This window comes from Myodes glareolus, chromosome 4 (assembly GCF_982192425.1).
Source record: "Myodes glareolus chromosome 4, mMyoGla1.1, whole genome shotgun sequence".
NCBI lineage: Eukaryota > Metazoa > Chordata > Mammalia > Rodentia > Cricetidae > Myodes > Myodes glareolus.
The window spans coordinates 62,124,129-62,147,163 of NC_142029.1; the positions used below are offsets into that span (position 1 = coordinate 62,124,129).

The window sequence follows — 23,035 nt, forward strand, 5'->3', positions numbered from 1 at the left end:
AACTTCGAATGGCCAGAAGACACTTAAGGTCATGCTCAACCTCCTTAGCGATCAGGGAAATGCAAATCAAAACCACTTTGAGATACCATCTTACACCTGTCAGAATAGCTAAAGTTAAAAACACCAATGATAACCTATGCTGGAGAGGATGTGGAATGAGGGGAACACTCATCCATTGTTGGTGGGAATGCAAACTTGTGCAGCCACTTTGGAAATCAGTGTGGCGGTTTCTCAGGAAACTGGGAGTCAACCTCCCTCAGGACCCAGCAATTCCTCTCTTGGGAATATACCCTAGAGATGCCCAAACATACTACAAAAGCGTTTGTTCAACTATGTTCATAGCAGCACTATTTGTAATAGCCAGAACCTGGAAACAGCCTAGGTGCCCCTCAATAGAAGAATGGTTAAAAAAGGTGTGGAACATATACACATTAGAGTTTTACTCAGCGGTAAAAAATAATGACATCTTGAATTTTGCATGCAAATGGATGGACATAGAAAACGCTTTACTGAGTGAGGTAAGCCAGACCCAAAAAGAGGAACACGGTATGTATTCACTCATAAGTGGTTTCTAACCATAATTAAAGGTCTTTGAGCCTATTATTCGTGATCCTAGAGAAGCTAAATAAGAAGACGAACCTGATGAAGATTATTTAGCTATCCGCCAGGAGGTAGGAAATAGTCAAGAGTCCCAGGTAACCTTGGGTGCATGGGGGGGGGTGGGAGGGTTGTTGGAAGGGGAAAGGATTAGAGAGAAGGGAGTAGGGGAGGAATGGAGAAAGCTCGGTTGACCGGGATGGGGGGGAAGGGAGGAAGGATGAATGTGGGATCAGGGAAGAATATATTTCAACTAAGGGAGTCATATTAGAGTTTATAGGAAACTTGATTATATATGGGATCCCTGGTCCAAGGAGAGATCCCCAGATTGTTCTCTGGACAGAGGAGGGGGTGCCTGAACCGGTCTTGGCCCGTGACCATACTGATGAATATTTTGCTTATCACCATAGATCCTTCATCTGGCGTTGGATGACGATACAGATGGAGGCCCGCGTTGGAGCACCGAACTGAGCCCCCCAACATCCAAATGACGAGCAGAAGGAGGAGGAAAATGACGAAGGACTGCGAGGGATACTATCACCCACTGATACAAGGGGTCGGATCTAATGAGAGTTTACCAAGACCAGATGGACCGTGACTGAACGAGCATGTGATCCAACCAGATTCTCTGAATGTGGCCGGATTTTCTGAATGTGGCTGGCCTGCAGTCTTTATGAGAAGCCATTGACAATGACACTGGGACTGGTTTCCTCTGCATATACTGGATTTTTGGAATCCAGTCTGTTTGGATGCTCACCTTCCTGGACCTGGAGTGAGGGGGGAGGAACTTGGACTTCCCACAGGGCAGGAGACCCTGACTGCCCTTGGGGACAAAGAGGGAGGAGGAGAGGGAGGGGGGGAGTGGGAGGGCATTGGGAGGAGGGGCGTAAATGGAAACTTTTTATAATTTAATAAAATTACTTTAAAAAAAAAGATTTACTAAAGACTTGGCAAAGCCCTAGCTCAGTGGTAAAGTACTCACTTAGGGTGCATATGACCCTGGGTTCAGCTCTGAACTCTCTCTTTCTTTCTTTCTCTCTCTCTCTCTCTCTCTCTCTCTCTCTCCCCGCCTCTTCCCCTCTCTCTCTCCTGACAGCAGTAGGAGACCTCCATTCCTCCCATGTTCTAATGACAGTTTCCCTGTTTCCAGTTTCTTACACCACCTTTCAGAAATATTTCAGGCACTGATTAATGGCACGGAGAGCATCTGAGATCTATAAAAGTGTTTTGCTGTTATGTGAGCATTGCAGAAATAGGCTTGCATAAGCGAAGGTGGCTATGATACCACTAGGTGATACAATCTCACAGGCCCAAGGTTGCATATTTAATCCATCACCGACCGCAACATCCATATGTAGTACACAGCTGTATTTATAAATAAATATTAATCACTACCTTCTCTTGTTTGCTACAGTATTTGCTATATGTTAGAAATCAATCTCTGTCAGCATATCATAAGGGGATTATAGCCTTCGAGCAGCTACATGGAACTGCCTTGTTTGGAGGTTCTGTGATTTCTATAGGAGTTCCCTGTTGGTGGACGCTTCGATTGTGTCCGGATTTTTCCTGTTTCAAAACCTAAACTTAGATGCCTCATTTTCCACCCAAGAGGGCATCTCTGAGGGATGCATCCTTTAGATAAACTGTGCATGTACCTTTTTATGTACCCTCAAACTCTCAAGCCTCCTGCCTCAGCCTCCAAGTGGTAAGATTACATGCATGCATCAACATGCCTGCCTGAAACTTTGAAGGATACTCACAAATTATCCTTTGGAGATTTGTAACTCTCTCAACACCCGGAGACAGTTCCAGGTCCCCACACTGTCCTCACACAAGGGGTTAAGGTTATCCATTTTATTTTTATGTGTGTTTTGCCTACATATGTGTATGAGTACCGTGTGCATGCTTGATGCCCATGGAGATCAGAAGACAGCATTGAGTCTCCTAAAAATGGAGTTACCGATGGCAGTGAACCATCACGAGGTTGCTGGGACAGGTCCCTGGGACTTCTGCAAGAGGAACAAGTGCCCTTAACTGCTGAGCCAGCTCTGCTGCTGCAGGTTTTCTGTCTGGCTCTCTGTATCTGATAGTCCTTCTAGCCTTTAAAATTTTTAAAAATTGCTTTACGTACTTGTATTGTGGGGCATGTTTGTGTGTGTGCACCTGCCGTGGTTCATGTGGGTGTGACGTGTCATGTTAATGCGTGTGCGCACCTGCCATGGTTCATGTGTGTGCATACCTGCCACAGTTCATGTGAGTGTGGGCACGTGTCATGGTTCATGTGGTGGTCAGAGGACACTCTACAGGAGCCAGTTTTTCTCCCACACATGGGTTCCAGGGATTGAACTCAGGTCAGCAGGCTTGGTGGAAAGTGCCTTTACCTGCTGGGCTATCACTCTGGCCCAGCCCCCTTTCATTGTACTAACCAGTGCAGCTGTGATTGTGAATACAAGGGGGGAGGTCTATGTTCTGAGTCATTTTTCCAGAACGAGACAGTTGGGTTCTGATTCCTCCCAGTGCATTCAGGGGAGCAGGTCCTCTGCTGGTGGATGATAAAATGAAGTCTTCTTCTTCTTCTTCTTCTTCTTCTTCTTCTTCTTCTTCTTCTTCTTCTTCTTCTTCTTCTTCTTCTTCTTCTTCTTCTTCTGTGCCCTCTGATGTATTGTTTCTGAGCCAATGCTGTAGGCAGAGAGGTCGAGGAAGCCTCTGTCTTCTCTGCTAGGTTCCTAGCTTCCTTAAAGTACCACTTACAGCTGCCACATAGGAATACTGACGGAAGCATGCACAGAACCCTCCGAGCTAACCATCTGCCCAAGGAGCCCCTATCAAGGTGCTCCTATCAGCAGCCGGAGCACTAATCTTTGGGAGACAGTTCTTGCCCTACACCGTGTGAGCTCTGGGGATTGAACTTGGAGGGGTCAAGTCTGGCGAAAGTACCACCTGCTGAGTTCTTATATAAGAACCCCATAGTTCTTATATATAACTGGGGCTGTAGCTCAAAGGGAAGGCACTTAGCCTAGAATGTGCGAAGTCTTGGATTTGACCCTTACTATCACAAAAAAAGCAACAACTATCAACAAATGAGCCTGTGAAATCCACTATGCATTGAATACAACAGCTGCTATTACCATGAGTAATTAACATGCATTAGGCTCTTATTCTATGCCATGGAGAACTCTAAGTTCATTATCTCATCAATTCTCTACAACCTTGTGAAATCACATGCCATTATTATCCCCAACTGACACAGGAAATGGGGCACAGAGCCTGAGCGCTTTCTCATGATCCTCTGGTCCCTGAGAGTCAGAGACAACTGTGCACCCATGGCATGCTCTCAGCCCTGTCAATGCAACTGTCTCCGCCAGCCCATTGACTTAAGACCTTTGATACTGGAGATGGCCTCCCCTAGATTTTCTTGGATCACCTCATCTTAAAACATTAATGAACTTCAAGATCACTTGGGAGTCTGAAAATGGAGGCTGTGGTGCAGGAGGCCCTGAATGGAGCTTGGGAGTCTGCATTGTTCCCTTTCAGAAATACCTGGTCCATGGGATCAGAGCGCTAGGTGGCTAAAGGTACTGGTAAGACATCCTCACTCACCTTACACAGAAGATAACTGAATCAGTAAAATGGGAACAAAGCAAGATTAGTTAGTTCTATTACTCATTGCCTGCCTGGCAGCTGAGTTTCATAGCCTGGCTTTCTGCTGAAAGGTAAAATTACCAAGTATTCCAGAGGTTAGAAAGATCTGCCAGCACCAGCCAGAGGCTTTCTTCTGGGTGAAAGTTGGAAGAAGAAGAAGAAAAAAGAATTCCACTTCATCACTATGTATTCCAGCATCATTTACTGCTGTAACCCTGATCTTCAAATCGTTAGCACATAAGATGCCCAGAGCTAATCGCTTCAACTCCTAAAAATATCACACATTCTTCTCTGACGGCTCCTTAGGATTCCGCTTTCTGGCAACTGTAATCATTCTCTGTTTCCATTTCACCCCACGCCTGAAGATTCTCTTTACACACTCAACAGTAGCCTTGTGATCCCAGACCCAGAGGAGGTAGGATTCAGTGTATTTGTTTAGGGTATATGAACCTCTTGGTTCCTTTTCTGGGTCAGCTGAGCATGCTGACATTTTGAATTATGATGGAGATTTTCACACTCAAAAATTATAATCGTGGGCCTTGAGAGATGGCTCAGTGATTAAGAGCACTTGTTGCTCTTGCAGAGGACCCAGATTTGGTTTCAAGTACCCTCACAGGGGCTAACGATGCCCTCTTCTGACCTCCGAGGGCAAAGCAGTACACATACATGCATGCAGTTAAAGCATCCATACATATAAAAGTAAAATATAAACATCTTAAAAAAATATATCTGGGAATGGTGGCATATACCTCCAGTCCCAGCACTTGTGAGGCAAAAAACAGTGAGTTTGAGGCCAGCCTGCTCTACACAGTGAGCCAGTCAGGGCTACACACACACACACCATCATGGCTGGGCAGATAGCTCGGTCAACAAACTGGTTGTTACATAAGCATGATTTTCAGATCCTCAATATCCATGTAAAATATTGGGTGCTATAACCCCAGAGCTGGGTGGGAAATGCAGATAAGAGGACCCCTGGAGCTTACTGATCACAGAGTCCAGACAACCAGTGAGAGATCCTATCTCGAAGATATGATGGAGAGCAACTGAGGAAGATACCATCATTGACCTCTGGCATCCCCACATGCGCCTACACTTGCACCCACACCCACACCTTGTAATCACAATCAAGTACTTAGGAGTTTAACTCTTGGGGAATAAACAGAAGAATGGGAAAAAATGTCTCTAAACCGGACCATTTTTCTGATCACTGACCATTGGCGGTCTCCCAAGCAGCATTGGCTAGGACTCAAAGCTGAAGGGGTGAGGACAGAGTGGGCTTTTGGCAGGAGGGTGAGAGTCGCAAGCGGGCACTGATGTTCTCTGATCTCAGAAACAGCAGGTGTTCTGATAGCTCATGCATCCAGGCTGAGCTAGCTCTCAGGGGCTCAGTGTGTGTCTGACTTTCTCCAAGCAGTTGTTGTCGGCCAGAGAGCACCATGGGAGCTCTCTGCTTTGAACTAGAAGGGAACAACAGCCTAGTGAAAGCACAGGTGTGCTTTTCAGTTTTCACAAAAACAAGCCTTGGTTGTGTTATCATGGAGAAAGGGAAGCAATGGCTCCTGGGTCACAAGAGCTCCTGATCTAGAAAAGGAAGGCAGAGCACCTTGCTTTAGAACAGTGGTTCTTAATCTGTGAGTCATGACCTTCTGGGCGAGGGGATGAACAACCCTTTCATTGGGTGTTTTCTAAGACCATCAGAAAACACAGATATTTACATTATGCCCAGGGTATTTAACCCCAATATAGACTCCCCATCTTACAGCCTATAAGATGTTCCTTGCTCATTCTTTTTGTTTTATTTTGTTTTTTAAGACAAGGTTTCTTTGTGTGATAGCCCAGACTGTCCAGGAACACACTCTGTAGATCAGGCTGACCTCAGACCCACAGAGTCCCATGCTGTGGAATAATTCTTCTGTACACTGTGTGAATATATGTTGCTGTGATTGGTTTAATGAACAAGCTGACTGGCCAATAGCTGAACAGGATAAAGTTAGGTGGGAAAGCCAAACTGAGAATGATGGGATGAGGAAGAGAGGAGTCAGGCATCACCAGTCAGATGCAGAGGGAACAGGAGATGAATGTGCCATGCTAATAAAGGCACCACAACATGTCAGAGAGTAAATAAGGAATATAGGTTAACTTAAAATGTAAGAGCTAGTTAGTAATAAGCCCGAGCTATTGTCAGAGCATTTATTATTAATGTCTTTTTGTTGTAATTTGGAAGTGGCTGCTGGACAGGAAAACTTCATCTATAGATCTGTCTGCCTCTGCCTCTGCTGAGTGCTGGGATTAAAGGAGTGTGCCACCACCAGCTGTTGTCCCTTGCTCATTCTTGAAACACTGAATCAGTCTCCCATCTTTGCGATCTGTCTGTTCATCTGAGCCTAGCAGTTGAGTGTTAATCCTGACCTGGGTCAGACATCTGTAATCCCAGCACTTGGGGACAGAGGCAGGAGGGGCAGGAAGAGCAGGAGTTCAATGTCATCCTCCTTGTCATAGTCTGTCCAAGACCAGCCTGGTCAACAGGAGACCCTGTCTCAAAACAAAAGCAGAAAAGAAACAACAGTGTGGATCCTGCAGTCAGACTGTGGCCCTCCTACTCGATACGGGCAAGGTCTTAGGTAGTATCTGTCCATTTTGTGCCTTCGTTTATTTATTAATGGGTGAAAATTAGAACTCCTATCTGATGGATTGAAAGCTTATCTGTCAAAGGCTTGGAGTGGTCTCTGTCACCTGGTAATCTTCTGGAAACGATCTGTTCTGATGCTTTCCGGGCAAGTCTCCTCCTACCATGAGAAATGGTGGCCTGTCTACTCCAGCTTCGTGCCCACCAAGTCTCACTAGACTGTAGGAACTGGGTGTGCAGTGATCACTCCCTGCCCCTTCTGGGTAGCTTGATGGCTCTCCACATGCATTGGATGCTCAATAACATTCACAAGGTCAGCAACATGGGCCCAATACATGCTGGGGACTCGAGGAAGAAGAAGGCCTCCTGTGAATAGGACTAGACCAGATCTTTTCTCCATTAGGAAGACCAGCTACCATGATTAAAAGCCTTTGAAACCACTTTAGTCACACAGTACCATGTGTGATTTAGCTGTGGAGAGCTTTAGACAGGCAGGCCATGCATTCCTGACTTGGCCCCCTCCTCCTTTCCTGCTGCCCAATGCAAGATTCATTTGGGAGAAGCCAGGATTCTATTCAGCTTGTTTCCGTGACACAGGGCTTCCTCATGGGTATATTAAAAAGCAGTGTGACTCTCAGAGGGACTTCAGCATGAGCAGAATGCTGGCCTTGTGAGACAGGGTCGCGTTGCTCCCAGAGAGTACACAGAGCTGCCTGGCTTCTGAAGTTTTCCTCTGAGGTGGAGGACCAATTCCTAGGACCATGTGGAAACTGTGAAAAAAATAATCTGAGGTAATGGCCTTGTGGACTTGCTGCCCCATTCCTTATCTTGAATGTAATTAAACATACTGTATTGCTAAAAGCAATAGAAGAAACTCACCAATGAAACTAGGGAGAAAAAAATAGCTTTCTTAATTATCAGAGAAGCCTAAATTATAGTACTTTTGTCTTTGTTTATTAGTATCATCCTACCCTTAGGGGACCTGTTTGTTTGTCTCCTAGGAGATGGCTGTGTGTGGGACATGAGTGACAGTGCCTTAATTCCCCAGGGATAATTTGAGTTGTTTCATCTTTGAAATCTCCTGTTTTAGAAGTAGGATCTTTATATCTTTTATGGGAACAGCCAATTTAAAAAAAAATCTGAGATGCTTTGAGGTCAGGCAAACCAGGTAGCCAGGGAAAGGCATCCTTCTGTGTAATGACATTTCATTTGTATTTTAATAAATAAAGTTTACCTGAAGATCAGAATGTAAGACAGCCACACTGGTTAGCCTTACAGACCAGGCAGTGTGACATACACTTTTAATCCCGGTAACCATACTAGTTTGTCATAGAAACCAGGTGCTGCACGCCTTTAATCAATTCCAGCCCTAGAGAGGATTATAAGACTGGAGGAGACAGCTTTCAGACACAGTCTCATTCTGAGATTCCTGGTGGCAGGATCACCATTTCAGACTGAGGTAGAGGTAAGAGCCAGTGACTGACTGTTTTGCTTTTTGGATCTTCAGGTTGAACCCCAATTTTTCTCTCTGAGTTTTTTTTTTTTTAAATTGTGCATGACTTCTGAGTCAGGGACTGTGTACAGTACCAACCACAGCCTCAGACCTGGTGTGAGCTCTACCTGTGGGCACTGAGTGCATGAGTGAGTGGGGATCCTTCAGTGGACAGTGAGAAGTCAGCCATTCAGCTCCTCGTTGTTGACCCCTTGAGGGCTTGAAAATATCCAAGGATGAGCCTGAGTGTGGCCTTTGCAATGTCTGCATTTCCTTCAGAAAAGAATCAAAGGGCAGGAGGGGACTACTCAGCAGGGAGTCCCTACTTTCTCTTTCAAAAACTCCTCTAATTTTCTTCCCTAACCCAACAGTGCCACAAATGTAGCATGCCACAGGACCTAGTTTTGGAACACACACACACACACACACACACACACACACACATACACCTTACATCACTGACATACAAACACATAGACATAGACACACCTTATATTACAGACACACACACACACACAACCTTACATCAAGAACACAGACACACACATACATGTACACACATGCACACACCGTTGCACCACAGAGACAGGACTGGTTTTTCTTTCCCTTTCTTTCTTTCCCTTTGGCAAGCTCAGGCGAGCCTTGAACTTGCAGGGATCCTTCTGCCCCAGCCTCCAGAGTGAAGTGATTATAGGTGTATACCACCATGCCTGGTTCTCAGAACTAATTTCTGCAACATACAAAGAGCCACAGCAAAACTAAGTAAAATGTCCAAAACATAAGTGAAAATGGCAAAGGCCTGATCTGTCAGTATATGGGAAAGCAAATTTGTATGAAACCCAGTATATTGAGAGAATGTATGTCTCTTTAAAATATGAGAAATGCAAATTAGAGCTACACTAAAGAATACTTTTCTTACCTAAAATACTGAGCACACAGGATTGGTGAGGATGTGGAGAAAGGGTACTCTCAGATGTATTTTTGACAGGAATATAAATTCTTGTTCCACTCTAAAATTTCTCAGCTTTGAAATGATTGCCATCCGGAAACGTTACAGCGTTCCAATCTACCCATCTCTTTTCATTCTCAATAGTGTGTCCAGCCCGACATCCTGACTGTGAAAGGCATGGTGGTAGCAGTTTAGAGAAAGTTTTCAATTACAGATGTCCACAAGCTGCCCTGAGACAGGTGTGACTCTCTTGTCTGAGCACAGCAGGGGAAGGATCTGTTCCTTAAGGGGCTGAAGCCCCAGGGACCAAGTTCTCCCTCAGCCAGTGGCTACTAGTGCAGAGTGGTGGGAGTGGAACAAGCCTTTGGTTTCTGTTCACTGTTCAGAGCTGGAGAGCAAATGGGAGGACTGAGACTTCAGGAAGTGGGGATGTGCAGCTGGCTTTGGGCAAAGTGATCACCGCAGGGAGGAGGAAAAGATGGAAAAACAGAGCTTTCTAGCCAGTAAATGGCGCATACCCAGCTTAGGGCAGAGGAGCAAAGGCCTACCCATGGCTAGGCTGTGACTGTGGGTGCAGAAGAGATGACCTCTCCTCCCCAGGAGGAGGCAGACTGAAGGCAGATGGAGGCAGATGATGGACAATCTCATTCTGCTTCAATGATAGTGGAGTGGAGGATGAGGTTCTCAGATGGCCTTCACTGCCTCTGCCCTCTGAAATCAGTTCACAACTAGGTGTCTTAGGTATCTATTGCTGTGGAGAAACACTGTAACCATGGCAACTCTTAAAAAGGGAAACATTTAATTGAGATTATAGCTTATAGTTTCAGAGGTTTAGTCTGTTATCATCATGGTGGGAATTATGGAGGCATGCAGGTAGACATGACACTAGAGAAGGAGCTACTACATATTGATATGCAGGAAACAGGAAGTAGACTGATACACTGGGAGGTATCTTGAGCATAGGAGACCTCAAAGTCTGCCCCCACAGTGACAGCTTCAAGGCCACATACATTTCAGCAAAGCCACACCCCCTAATAGAGCCACTCCCTTTGGGGCCCATTTTTTCAAATCACCACACTAGGCTGTGCTATATAATAAGGGCAAATAGCTTTTAAAGGTGTCCTTCTGCCTTTAAGTTGGTTAGCCCAAAGTTCATCAAAAGTAATAGCATCAGGGTAGGGCTGATTTTATCAGACCAAGGGCCTAACACAGATGCTGTTCTGTTGGCTTGAAAGAGCACTGTATTTCTTTAACTGATAAGTTTTATTATATGTATGAGTATTTTTCCTACATGTGTGTGCACCATGTATATGCCTGGAGGTACAGACAGTTGTGAGCTGCCATGTGGGTGCTGGGAACTGAGTAGTAAGTGTTCTTAACTGGTGTACAATCTCTCTGACCTCAAAGAACACAGTACCTTTGAAAGTGTGATTTGGGTTGCCCAGAACATCATTTTCGTGTTGGTCAAAGGCCACCCCTGGGATGATCACATTCTGTGATAGAAAAGCTTTCATGAAATTAGGGAAGCTATTAGATTCCCCTCTTCCTTCCCTTCCCTCCATCCTCTCCCTTCCACATCCTCTCCCATCCTTTCACTGAGTCTATCTGGGCAACGGGAGTTGTGATCTGACTGTGAACTATCATGCACAAGCTCATGTGTTTGAATGCTTGGTCCCCAGTTATGGATCCTTTAGGAGGTGGGGCGTCTCACCACAGTGTCCGTGAATTATGGACAGTCCTGCTTCTGAGTTAGCGCTCTGCTTCCTGGTCTGGCTAGGAACTAGGTGAATGGCAGCAGGCACGGCAGTCATTTACCCTGTTCACCGAGGTAGTCTTTGTAAGGTCATTTGACTGCAGGTTGCAGAATGTTCTCTGTTATGTGATATTGTGACATAATGAAACATATTTTATATTTTTGGTCTTTGTCTCTGGCTCCCAGCCAGAGCTCTTAAAACCCTGGCAGCTTCCTAGATGCTGAGAGATGAAGGCACATTCTCAGTTCTGATTGGTTTTTGTTTCTAGATCCTGAAATAGCTCCACAGTGAAAAAGATAAAAAATTAAAAAAGGAAGTGTGTTTTTCTATCATTGGTAGCAAACCTCTCTCAACAACACCCAAGTTTATGTTTAGGAAATTTCTTTGGTAAGACCCCTAAGGGGTGTGGGGGTTGGTAGCTACCCCGCCCTGCACCCCCCTGTGATTAGAAGCTAGAACTTTGATCCTGACTCCTGACTCAGGGAGCAGAGAGGGACTGAATCAATGAGAGCTGACTTGATTGCTAATGGCGATTTAATCAGTTGTGTCTAGAATGAAGGCAGCATGAACCCCAGAAGGCCAAGCAAGGACTGGATAGTTTCCAGGCTGGTAGGCAGTGGAGGTGTGGGGTGGGGAGGGTGGTGCTCCAGGAGGGGTCACAGCTCTGCAGTTCCATCATGTGTCTGACCTCACACATGTCTCCCACTTGACTGTCCTGAGTTGTGTCCCTTGTAGAGGTTGGGAGAGAACAAGGGGCAGGTTTGCTTGGGTTCTACTCGCTGTTAGTGGAACCTGAGGAGGGGATGATGGGAACCCACCAGTACTGATGGGAGGGTCAAGAGCGGGAGGGTCAGACTTGATGAATTCAAGGACAGTCTTGTGGAACTGAACCCTTAATCTATAGGATCTGGCAAAACCTACAGGTACAGAGTGCCTAAATCTAATCATGGTTGGTACCTGAAGACTTTCTTGGTGTGGAAGAAATGTAGACATTTGGTGTGTTTAAAAAAAAATAAAACAGCTTGGTATGGTGACAGATACCTATGACCCAGGAACTTGGGAGGCACAGGTAGAAGGATTGTGAGTTGGAGGCCAGACTGGGCTATGTAGCAAGAACCTGACTCAATGCTTAAGAAGTAAACAAATAATACTAAAATTCAAAAAGATTTTTTAAAAAAGCTCGGTCCACTGTTTTCAAACACATTCCTTTGGAAGGCCTCAGTGAGGAGGTGGATGGTGGGGGGTTGGGAGTGAAATGGAGTCATTTGTGCTCAAATCCCCCCCACGGGGTGAAACTCAGCGGCTCATCTGGTTAGGAGAAATCAAGGTTAGCCACATGGCTGCCAGATCTCCGAACGGTCTGCCGTTAGTTGGATGATGGTGATGCTGTTAGAGCTAATCCAGAAACACGCCCAGGCAACCCTGACCTCTCCGACCACTCGTTTCACTCTTGTTCTGTCTCTCTGTTCTCAGTTTGCAGATCAAGTGTCCTTGAAGTGACAGATCTTTCTGTTCTGTTCCTGCTATCTTCAACCCTGTTCTGTAAAACCAGCCTCCCCTGCTCATTGCAACTCTCCCTGTTCTAGATCCGAGTACTGGCGGCTGTCCTAGGGCTGTTTGCATTGCTGCAGACAGATGCCTGGTATGGACCAGCAAAAGAAGGAATGATTGATTTTGTTCCTGGTTTCAGAGGGCCAGCCCCCATTCCAAACCCAGAAAGACGGCTGCGGTGACAGCCGGGAAGTGTTTGTCCTGAAAGCGTGAGGTCTTGGATCCCTAGGACCCACGGGCTAAAACAAACACCCCAACAGAGCCAGGTGTGGTGGTGCACACTTGTAATCCTAGTGCTAGGGAGGCAGAGGGAGAGGGGCTTGCTGGACGGCCCCTGTGGAGTCTAATTAGCACATTCAAGGCCAATAAGAGACCCTGACTCAAGCAAACAAACAAAATCCAATGCAAAACAAAACCAACAAGGTAGATGGCATTCCTCAGATAGTTGAGCTTGTCCTCTGAATTACACACACACACACACACACACACACACCTGTACACACATGCCTGTATATATACACTCACACCTGTATACACACACACACACACACACCTGTATGTATACATAGACACCTATACACATGTACATACCCGTGTACATGCACATGCATGCACATATGTACACACACATGAATGCACGTATACACACACACACACACACACACATACACACACACACGCACGCACACACACACTAACAAAGCAACTAACAAGCACATACCAGAAAGCTGAGCCTATGGTTGAATCAGGTGCTCAAGCACCTCTCTTAATCCCTCAGGCCTTCAATGTTCCATGTTCTCAGCTCCCCGCTGCCCGTCTCTGCACCTATGCCTGAGCGTGCCCCGATGCACTGGAAAGGTCACTTGGCTGGCAGATAGCTGCAGCCCCTTTGCCTCCTTCCTTTTGCATTCTGTACCACTTCTCGGTGTCGCTCTAAGCTTCTGCTTCAATCTCAGCTGCTCTCAAAGACAGCCTTTGTTGGTTCCCTTCTCAGCTTCCCCTTTATTGCTTCTCCCACCCCTGACTCACCCACTAATTCCAAATAAATCACCACCACTCCAATATTTATCTCCAGATCTGCTTCTGGGGAAGCATAAACTAAGACATAAATTAATCATGTTAATTAATTTTCAGCCTCCTTGGGCCGAAAGGTAATTAAATGTGTGTTTTCCCTCCCTTTCCGAAGGCCTTTGGAAACAGTGCTGAGCCATTCCCAGCTGGCTCTGCTGCCAAGCTGCAGACATGAGATGCTCAGGGCAGGCAAATGTCAGCCCCCAAGGGCACAGCCACAGCCGACAGAGCTATTTATTGCAGGAATTCTGGCTGTCAGTTCTGATCTCTGTTGACAATCAGAGGAATTCACTCGTTCTGCAAATATTTTCCGAGTTCTGAGTCTCTGCAAGAGGCCCAGGCAGCACTGGCCAAATGAAAACAAATCCTGTGTGTCTTCTGTGAGATGCGGCTTTCAGATCACTCTATTAAAAACACTAATGGGTCTGTTCGGAATTAATGTTTGAATCACTGGTGAGCTGATGATGGCTATCAGATGGGGGGATGGTAATTGCCAGCTTTGGGGGTTTTTCTATTTTTCTTTTTTTAATTTTCACACTAGGCAGGATTTATTTCTGATAACGATAATGACAGTCCATTTTTTAAAGAGACAGTCACTCGATGTGGTGTGCACTCCAGCAGGGCTCAGAAGGGAAGTCGGGCTGCAAAAGGCTGGGCTTCCTGGGGTTTAGCTTTAGAAACAGAGCTAGGAAAGACAGCCAGTCAGGTGTGGTGGCACATACCTGTCATCTTTCAAATCTCCCATAATAGCACTTCTCAGTGGTAAATAACTTTATCATTTTTCTTTTATTCTTTGAGTTTACATTACATCCTGGCCACAGTTTCCCCTTCCTTCACTCTTCCCAGTCCTCTCAACCTCCCCTCTCCTCCAGATCTACAGCTCCCCCCCAAAAAAAAGATCAGGCCTCCCAGGGATATTAAATGAACAGGCATAACAAGTTACAGTAAGACTAGGCACCAACTCTCATATCAAGGCTGTATGAGGCAACCCAGTAGGAGGAAAAGGGTCCCAAGCTCAGGGAAAAGAGTCAGAGACATCCCTAATTCCCACTATTAGGAGTCCCACAAGGACACCCAGCTACATAATTGTCTTTCTTAGGGTTTCTATTGCTGTGAAGAGACACCATGATCCATCACAGCAAATCTTATAAAGGAAAACATTTAATTGGGTGGTTTAGTGTTTTAGAGGTTCAGTCCATTATCATCATGGTGGGACATGGAGGCATACAGGCAGACTTGGTGCTGGAGAAGGAGTTGAGAGTGGAGAAGAAGCTACATCTTGATCCTACAGTAGCAGGAAGTGGTCTGAGATACTGAACGTGGCTTGAGCATATGTGAGACCTCAAAGCCCGCCTCCACAGTGATACACTTCCTCCAACAAGGTCGTATCTACTCCACTGCGTGTGTGTGTGTGTGTGTGTGTGTGTGTGTGTGTACACCTGTGAATGCAAGTGCATCAGAGGTCAGAAGAGGATGTTATATTTCCTGGAGCAAGAGTTACAGGTGACTGTGAGCTGTCTGACACAGGTGCTAGGAACTAGACTCAGGTCCTTAGGAAGAGCAGTATGTGCTCATAATTACTGATCTATTTCTTTAGCCCCTGAGAGCTTTTAGTTTTAATAATAATAAACCACGAAGTCCTTCTGCTCTTTCTGATCTGATTGTTCTGGAGGGCACCGTAGATGTTATTTCTGAGGTGATCCTACTGTGCAGTTGGCATGGCAAGCATGGCAAGTCATCTGCTGAGCACCAGCAGCCCCTGATTTGCCTTTTCCAGTTCCTTTATGTGGTCCCCCCTCCCTCACCTTCTTGTTTCCAAGTCCCCAGGTGAGCGGCAGGGGCAGGCCAGAAGGACAAACCTTCTACAGTCTAGTTAATTCTTTTGTTATTTTTGTGAGGTTTCATACAACTTGGCTTTCCCCATTCATTAAATATAATTCAGATTACTTATAAAATTAACTTGAGAAATACTCAAAAGAAAAAAAAACCTTCTCAAAGTGTCAGATAAGTCAACTATTCAAAGGTAACCCACTGTGGACACCACTAACCTGATAGTCTAATTTTCATAGGTAACACCTAAGAACAGTGCTCTATTGTATACTGTAGTAGTACGTGGCAATTTTAACAGCTGGAAGGCCAATTCTAGTTAACTTTCTATAATTTGTTTTTTTGAGATGTGTCTTAGAACTGCCTATATGGGTGAGGCTGGTCTTGAACTCACAGATATTCACTTGCTTCTGCCTCCCAAGTGCTTGGGTTAAAAGCATGTGTCTCCACATCTAGCCATAAATAAAGTTTTATTGAAACACAGGGGTGCTTGGTGCTATCTATTGTCTCTGATTGCTTTTACACTACAGGAGTAAAGATGAGGGACTGCAATAGAAATCACCTGGCTTCCCAAGCCTAAAGCACTTACTATTAAACAAAAAAAAATCTTCGGTCCCTTGTATATACCATTCTGTAATTGCTTTTCTTCCATTTTACTTTCCATGGACTTTTTCCTGGGTTATTGTAATTATTTCATAAGCATCATTTCTAATAACAGGTTTCATTGCACATAACTTAGTCAGGTGGTGGTGCAGTTTTGCTCTTATGGTAAGATGTTTATATATATTCTTTTTACCACCTTTTTTTATTTAACCCTTAAAATGTTCCAGGGAGTATGTTTAGATATAAACGCTCTCTCTCCCTCTCGCTTCCCCTCCTTCCATTTCCTCTACTTCTTTTCACTTTCTCTCTCTGTACTCCTTCACTGAGCCTTACCCCTTGTATACCTAATGCTTTCTTTAAGATGCTGTCCAGATTGTTCAGCCAGTGGGTAGCAGGTAGCAGTGAGCAGGTAGGTGGCAGGCAGTAGCTAGCAAATAGGAGCACATAAACACTCTTGATACAGAAGACAAAATCCTTTACTCTAAGGCTGGATAGCAACTTATACCTTGTGTCTTTGATGACACAGTGGAGAATCCTTTACACGTTCGCTAGAATTGAACATTGTCATTTTAAACATTTTCTTATTTCAGAGAGGCAAACAACCATTATTACCTTAACTTGCATTTCTTATCTTTCTACGGGGACCAAGCTTGTCACTAAATGGCTGCTTTTCTTCTACATGCTGGCTGCCTCCTCCTTGCTTGGCCTCCTTCTTTCCAGAGCCCAGGGGAAGATGCTGGCCTGTATCTTACCTTAGCTTGGAGCAAGGCTCCTGCTTCTGCTCGGTTCTTTTCCACATCTCTCTCCCACTGAATTCTGATTGTCTCAAGGACATCATCCAGACCAGTGCCCAGAGGAACATCTGTTTGCTCCAGTTCAGATCCTGCCAGCTGTTTGTACAGAACCTTTACATCCTGAAAGCAACAACAGACAGCTTAGGTAAGCTCCGAGGGTGGGGGGTTGAGGGGAGAACAGATGTGAATTCTAGCCAGCAGCTGGCTCTGTGGCTCTGTGGGCACTACTCTGCCTCTCTCTCTCTCTCTCTCTCTCTCTCTCTCTCTCTCTAATATCTATGTGTCTGTCTATGTATCTATGTATTATCTATATATCTGTGTATCTATCTTATATCTATGTGTCTGTCTATGTATCTATGTATTATCTATATATCTGTGTATCTATCTTATATCTATGTGTCTGTCTATGTATCTATGTATTATCTATATATCTGTGTATCTATCTTATATCTATGTGTCTGTCTATGTATCTATGTATTATCTATATATCTGTGTATCTATCTATCTTATGTCTATGTGTCTGTCTATGTATTTATGTATTATCTATATATCTGTGTATCTATCTATCTTATGTCTATGTGTCTGTCTATGTATCTATGTATTATCTATATATCTGTGTATCTATCTATCTATCTATATATATATATATTTATTTATTTTACACCATGCATGGGCATCACAGAGAAGGCAAAGTCTCAGATTTTCTAGGTGTAGGTATCATTTTTTTTTCAAGGCCATATCTCTTAGGTCTTTGCAAGTCCATCCCCAAAGCAAAAAACTAAATAAACACATAATCAAAAGTAAGTATATAGTATAGTAACATATAGTGAGTAACTCTAGAAAATGGGGGTTTGGTACAAAGTCAGGATACACTAAAGGAAATTAAAGCCGACACCTAAGTGGTTACTGCTGGAGCATGGTCTTCAGGAACTGATCCAGGAGCAGGAAGGAGTGGGTTGATAGTCACTGTCTGCTTCAGGCTGGGCACAGGAGGAGCTTCCCAGTGTGCCCATGGTTCAGTGAGGTATGATGCTCAGCTTGAAGCAACCTGGACCATGAGTCAGAGAGCGGGGTGTGCACAGTAGCTTAGCGTTTCCTGCAGGTAATGAGACCACATCCCCGCTGGAGGTGCCCTCTGGTCCTGTCCCTTAAAGATACAGCCTTCTTTTGTTAATGAGTGTGTGGGAACTACAGTGTGGGTCTATCCTGAGAATTATTCAGTTTCGCCTGTTCATGCAGTGTTGGAAAAAGTATTGGAAACAGAACACTTTAGGGAGACCCTCCTCCCAGGACCACGCAGTTCTAACAGCCACTTCGGCTGACGACTGTCACTTCCACTTATGAGCACCCTGGTACTTGAAGACATTTGACTTTGAGACTTTTATAGGGGGTGATCTGACCGATGACAAAGACCTTAACCTAGCCTTAAAAGTCCTTTACTAGCTTTTCCCTACAGGCCTGGGTGAGCAATGAAGAGTCCCCAGCACCTGTGTTGGGGGGTTACAACCTCACAGGTTCTTTCTTTATGAGGGGACAGCCTAGCACCCCCCAGCCCCACCTACCTCTTCATAGCTCCTTGTCAGAAAGCTCAGTTCTTCTTTCAGGTTTTCTATTTGATGCTCCAGATCCGTCTTTGTCAAATTAGCTTCATCAATGACTTTGTACAGGGAGCTTATTTCCTCTTCCGCTGCCTTCCGGAACGGCTGCTCATTTTCATATCTGTAGGACAAAGGGGCTTAATCAGCGTGGCTGGGTAGCCTCTAGAGGGGAAACAAACCGGCTTGTGGATATTACCCAAGGGCCCACCCGTGTGATAGGCAGCGAATGCTGAAAGCTAGTGTTCTAGGAGCTTTGGGGGGCACTGTTGCTGAGTAAGAACACATTAGCGGTCAGCTTCTGAGAACACAGCTTCGTAAGGCCTTTGGAGCCTGGTACTCTGGGGAGTTTTCATCACAGAAAGACAATGAATGCCACGTCGTTGTCACTATTCTGAACGGTCCTCTTCCTCCAAGGATCGTTTACCACCGTTGAGGACCTGCTAAGTATCAGGCTGGGGATTGAGAAATGAACGATACACTGCAGTTCTTGACAGTGGCGGCAAACTCAAGAAGGTGGTGTAAAGGAGGAACCATGGCAAGGAGAGAGGGAGAAGATGCCACCTATCAGAGTCCATACTTCACTTAACCTACAGGGGGCGCTGCCACCCAGCTCCGCCCATAACGTTGTGTAGCAACATGGTTCTGCCTTGGCCCAACTCTCTTCCAGGAAAGGAAGAAGCGTGGATTTATCTGTCCAGAGATTTAAATGATAGAGAGATCAATAGTAGAACACTTTCCTTGCTTGTGAAATCTGAGTTGAATACCCACGTTACAACCAAACACAATCAACCAAACAAACAAAGAAAGCAACAAAAAGCAAACAGCTTTTAAAGTAATGAGTATGTGTGTGTGGACCCGCTTATATCAAAACTGTCCATGTTGAGTTTCAACCCTCAGGCTTTCCTTCTAAGCACCACCTGACGTCTTGGCTGATTTCCCCTGGTGCCCTTTCCACTTACCATGGTTGCATCATTCAGCTGAATTTCCCGGCTTACCTCTGTACAGTCATAGCGGGGTAAAACCCCATATTTCTATTCCAGGAAGTGCCTTCAGGTTTAGAGTTATACAGTCTTCACTTAAAGATATGTGCGGTGGTGGTGGGGTAGGGTACTAGGGATTGAGCACGCCCAGCAAGCACAGTCCCCTGAACTGTATCTCCAACCCCTGTAATGGATTTTAATATTCAGGATTCCCAGAGACAGTCCTTTGAAGACATTTGGGACAGACGACTTTGTTGGAGCCTCTACTTGTGTGTTCCGAGTGCTGGGGAACTCATCCTCTCTCAAGGCCAATGGTCCATTCGTGGGAAGCTCTGATCATTATTTATTTCTTCATATAAAAGCTTAAGCCTCTAATCCTATAAAAAGGTAGTGGTGGCGCACGCCTTTAGTCCCAGCACTCGGGAGGCAGAGGCAGGCGGATCTCTGTGAGTTCGAGGCCAGCCTGGTCTACAAGAGCTAGTTCAAGGACAGGCTCCAAAGCTACAGAGAAACGTCTCAGAGGCAGGCAGATCTCTGTGAGTTTGAAGCCAGCCTGGTCTACAAGAACTAGTTCCAGGACAGACTCCAGAGCTGCAGAGAAACCCTGTCTTGAAAAACAAACAAACAAATAAAAAGGCGAGTTTGATCCTGGAAATACCCAAAGTCATTCACTACTTTGGTAATCTTACAAAGTATGCAGGGTGAGGGTGAGGGTTCTGTCCTGCTCAGCAGAGTGAAATCCCATCTCAAACCAAGTGTGGTGAGATCAGGCCTATAGTCATGACACTTGGAAGCTGGAGGTAGAAGGATCAATAGTTCAAGGTCATCATTAGCTATATAGTGAGTTCATCATCTTAAACAACAACAAAACAAAACAAAACAAAACAGGAACTAAAGGAACCAAACCAAATCAAAAAAGGGTTGGGAAGATGGCTCAGTATGTGAAGATGCTTGCTGCCAAACCTGGCTACCTAAATTTAGTCCCTGGAAAGTTCATGGCAGAAGGAGAGAGTCAACCCTCACATGTTGTATTCTGACTTCCACAAGTGTGCCAGGGCAGATGTACACACACACACACACACACACACACACACACACACACACACACACCCCACATACACCACTAACAATAAATAATCTTTCTTTAAAAAGACCCTTTTCTAAAGCAAGTGACACTGGGCAGAGTCTTTGAGCCCCTAGGTCCTGATTATTTTGGGACTCTGGGTTCTTCTGGAGCTTCTGTTGTCTCAGGCCACCTTTGTACTGTGGTGGAAGGGACTGGTGTCCCCTCTGGGGCAGCGGTCTGCAGTGGGGGCGGGCAGCGAGGGCCCCTTGCTGCAGAGCCTTACCTCTCTTTAAAGTCATCGGCACCAGCTTGCAGCGTCTCCATCTGTAGCATAAGTCGCGCATTCTCCAAGACAGCCTCTCCCACCTGGGACAGAGAGGAAGGAGGTTAGCAGGGGCTGGTGTGGGGCCCAGAGCTCTGGAGAGCTCGCTGAGCTTTGCAAAAGCCGATCTTTTCAGGATGAGTCGCCGTCTCCGAAGACGAGGAGGAGGAGATAAGAAGGCGTAGATCTGGGCATCCTTTAGAGTAAGATTTTCGGGATAAAATGGCGATTCAGAAGCAGATGAGTTCATAGCCTCTGCCACAGCCTGGAGCCCTCAACTCATCCTTGAAAATGCTCTGGCTCTTTCAGTGAAGTCTCACTAGCTTTGGCTTTGTGTAGCAGATGTGTGTGTGTCTGTGTGTGTGTGTGTGTGTGTGTGTGTGTGTACATGCATGCATATATATGGGTTCAAAGTTATTTTTAGGAATGGTTGTTAATGGGGCTGGAGAGATAGCTTTGCAATTATAAGGGCACTGGCTGCTCCTCCAGAGGACCAGAGTCCTTCTAGCACTCTGGTAGTGCTAGCACCCACATAGTGACATTTTCTGGCCTCTGTGAGTTTCAGACAGGCATGTGGTTCACAGACATATATGTAGGTAAAACATCTATACACCCCCCAAAATAATAAAAACAAATGAAAATAATATGCACTTATTTTTGAGACAGGATTTTGCTGTGTAGTGCAGACTGGCCTCAAGTTCACCATCTCCATCCCACTAGTCCTGGGATTGCAGTCATGTTCCACCACACCTAGCCAAGAATTTTTCATTTTTAGCTGGCAATAGTTGCATATTTATAGAGGTTTTAATATACGCTTTACACTGCGGCATGATTATATCAAGCTAATTAGCATGCTCAGCATCGCTGATCATCAGGGGAATGCAAATTAAAACCACAGCAAGATATCACCTCCTACCAGCAAGGGGCACGCCATCAAGATGGATGATAACAAACTCTGGCAAGGATGTGGAGCGACTGCGCATCGTTGAGCCAAGGCAAGTTAACGCAGTCCCTATGGAAAGCAATGTGGAGGTTCCTCCAAAAGCAAACGAAACCGTAAAAACAACAACAACAACAGCAGCAAACCTCAGGAAGCTAAAAATTGAAGTGACTGCCCTACAGTTTAGCTACATATATCCGACTGGGCTTATGGAGTTCATTTATACCCCCCTGTTTCTAGCTCTTTACTGAGTAGGAGGTGAAAGACAGGAATAAGGTTAGAAGATGAGAAATACATGGCAGGGAGATGGTCTACTTTATTTTCTTGCCAGTGTTCTCAAGGGCCTGGCTCAAGAAGAGAAAATTTGGTCTTTGCTAATGTGAAATTCAATGAAATGAAACTAAATCAGATGGTCATACTGGGACAAGGGAGCGTAGGCATGGCTTCTCCCACAGCTGGAACTTGATGAACTGGAGAGGTGGGCTGGTATTTAAGAGTCCTGGTGGCTCTTCCAGAGGACCTGAGTTCTGTTTCCAGAAATCCAGTGTCTCACAACTGCCTCTAACTCCAGCTTCAGGGTCTCTAATGCCCTCTTCTGGCTTCCTTGGGCACCTGAACCCATGTGGGGCATGTGCACACACATACACACATCAAAATCTTTAAAAAAGGAGACTTTCTTTCCTTAGCCCACCTTTTCTTCTTCCTCTTTTTTAAGATGCCCCACCCCCCCCCCTCCAGAGTCAGCTTGTTTATTGCTGTGTCTCTGAGGCTGGACCGGGCTTATACATTTTTTTCCCCCTCAGTACTGAAGATTGAACCCAGGGTCTTATGCATGTTAGGCAAACACTCTACCACTATATATCTCCAGCTCACTTGGTACATTTTATTTTAAAATAGGGTTCCCTAAGTTGTACAAGCTGTCCCTGAATTCATTCTGTAGCCCAGGAAGGCCTTGATGTTGTAGCTCTTCTGCCTCTGCATCCTGAGTAGCCAGGATCACAGGTCTTTGATGGCAGGCTGACTTTTAATTTTTTGAGATGGGGCCACAAAAGCTCGCAGTCCAGACTGGCCTGGAACTCCCTAGGAGACCAGGCTGGCACTGAGCTTTCTGCAATCCTCCCGTCTCTGTCTGAGTGCTGGCATTACAGGCATGTACCACCATGTCCAGGCTGGTTGACATGCTTAAAAAGTTGTTGAATGAATGCACGAGCAAATGAATA

At 45.4% G+C, this 23,035-nt stretch overlaps 1 protein-coding gene across 1 annotated transcript in view; it reads right to left on the reverse strand.

Annotated features, from left to right (window-relative positions):
- The window catches only part of Bfsp2 (beaded filament structural protein 2), a 58,739-nt gene that overhangs the window by 10,913 nt on the left and 24,791 nt on the right, over window positions 1-23,035 (reverse strand). The window contains exons 2-4 of the mRNA XM_048417433.3: window positions 20,837-20,919; window positions 18,472-18,628; window positions 16,868-17,029 (exon numbers count right to left, since the gene is read on the reverse strand). Of these exons, the coding sequence (XP_048273390.2) occupies window positions 16,868-17,029; window positions 18,472-18,628; window positions 20,837-20,919 (402 nt within the window). The remainder of the gene's footprint in view (window positions 1-16,867; window positions 17,030-18,471; window positions 18,629-20,836; window positions 20,920-23,035) is intronic.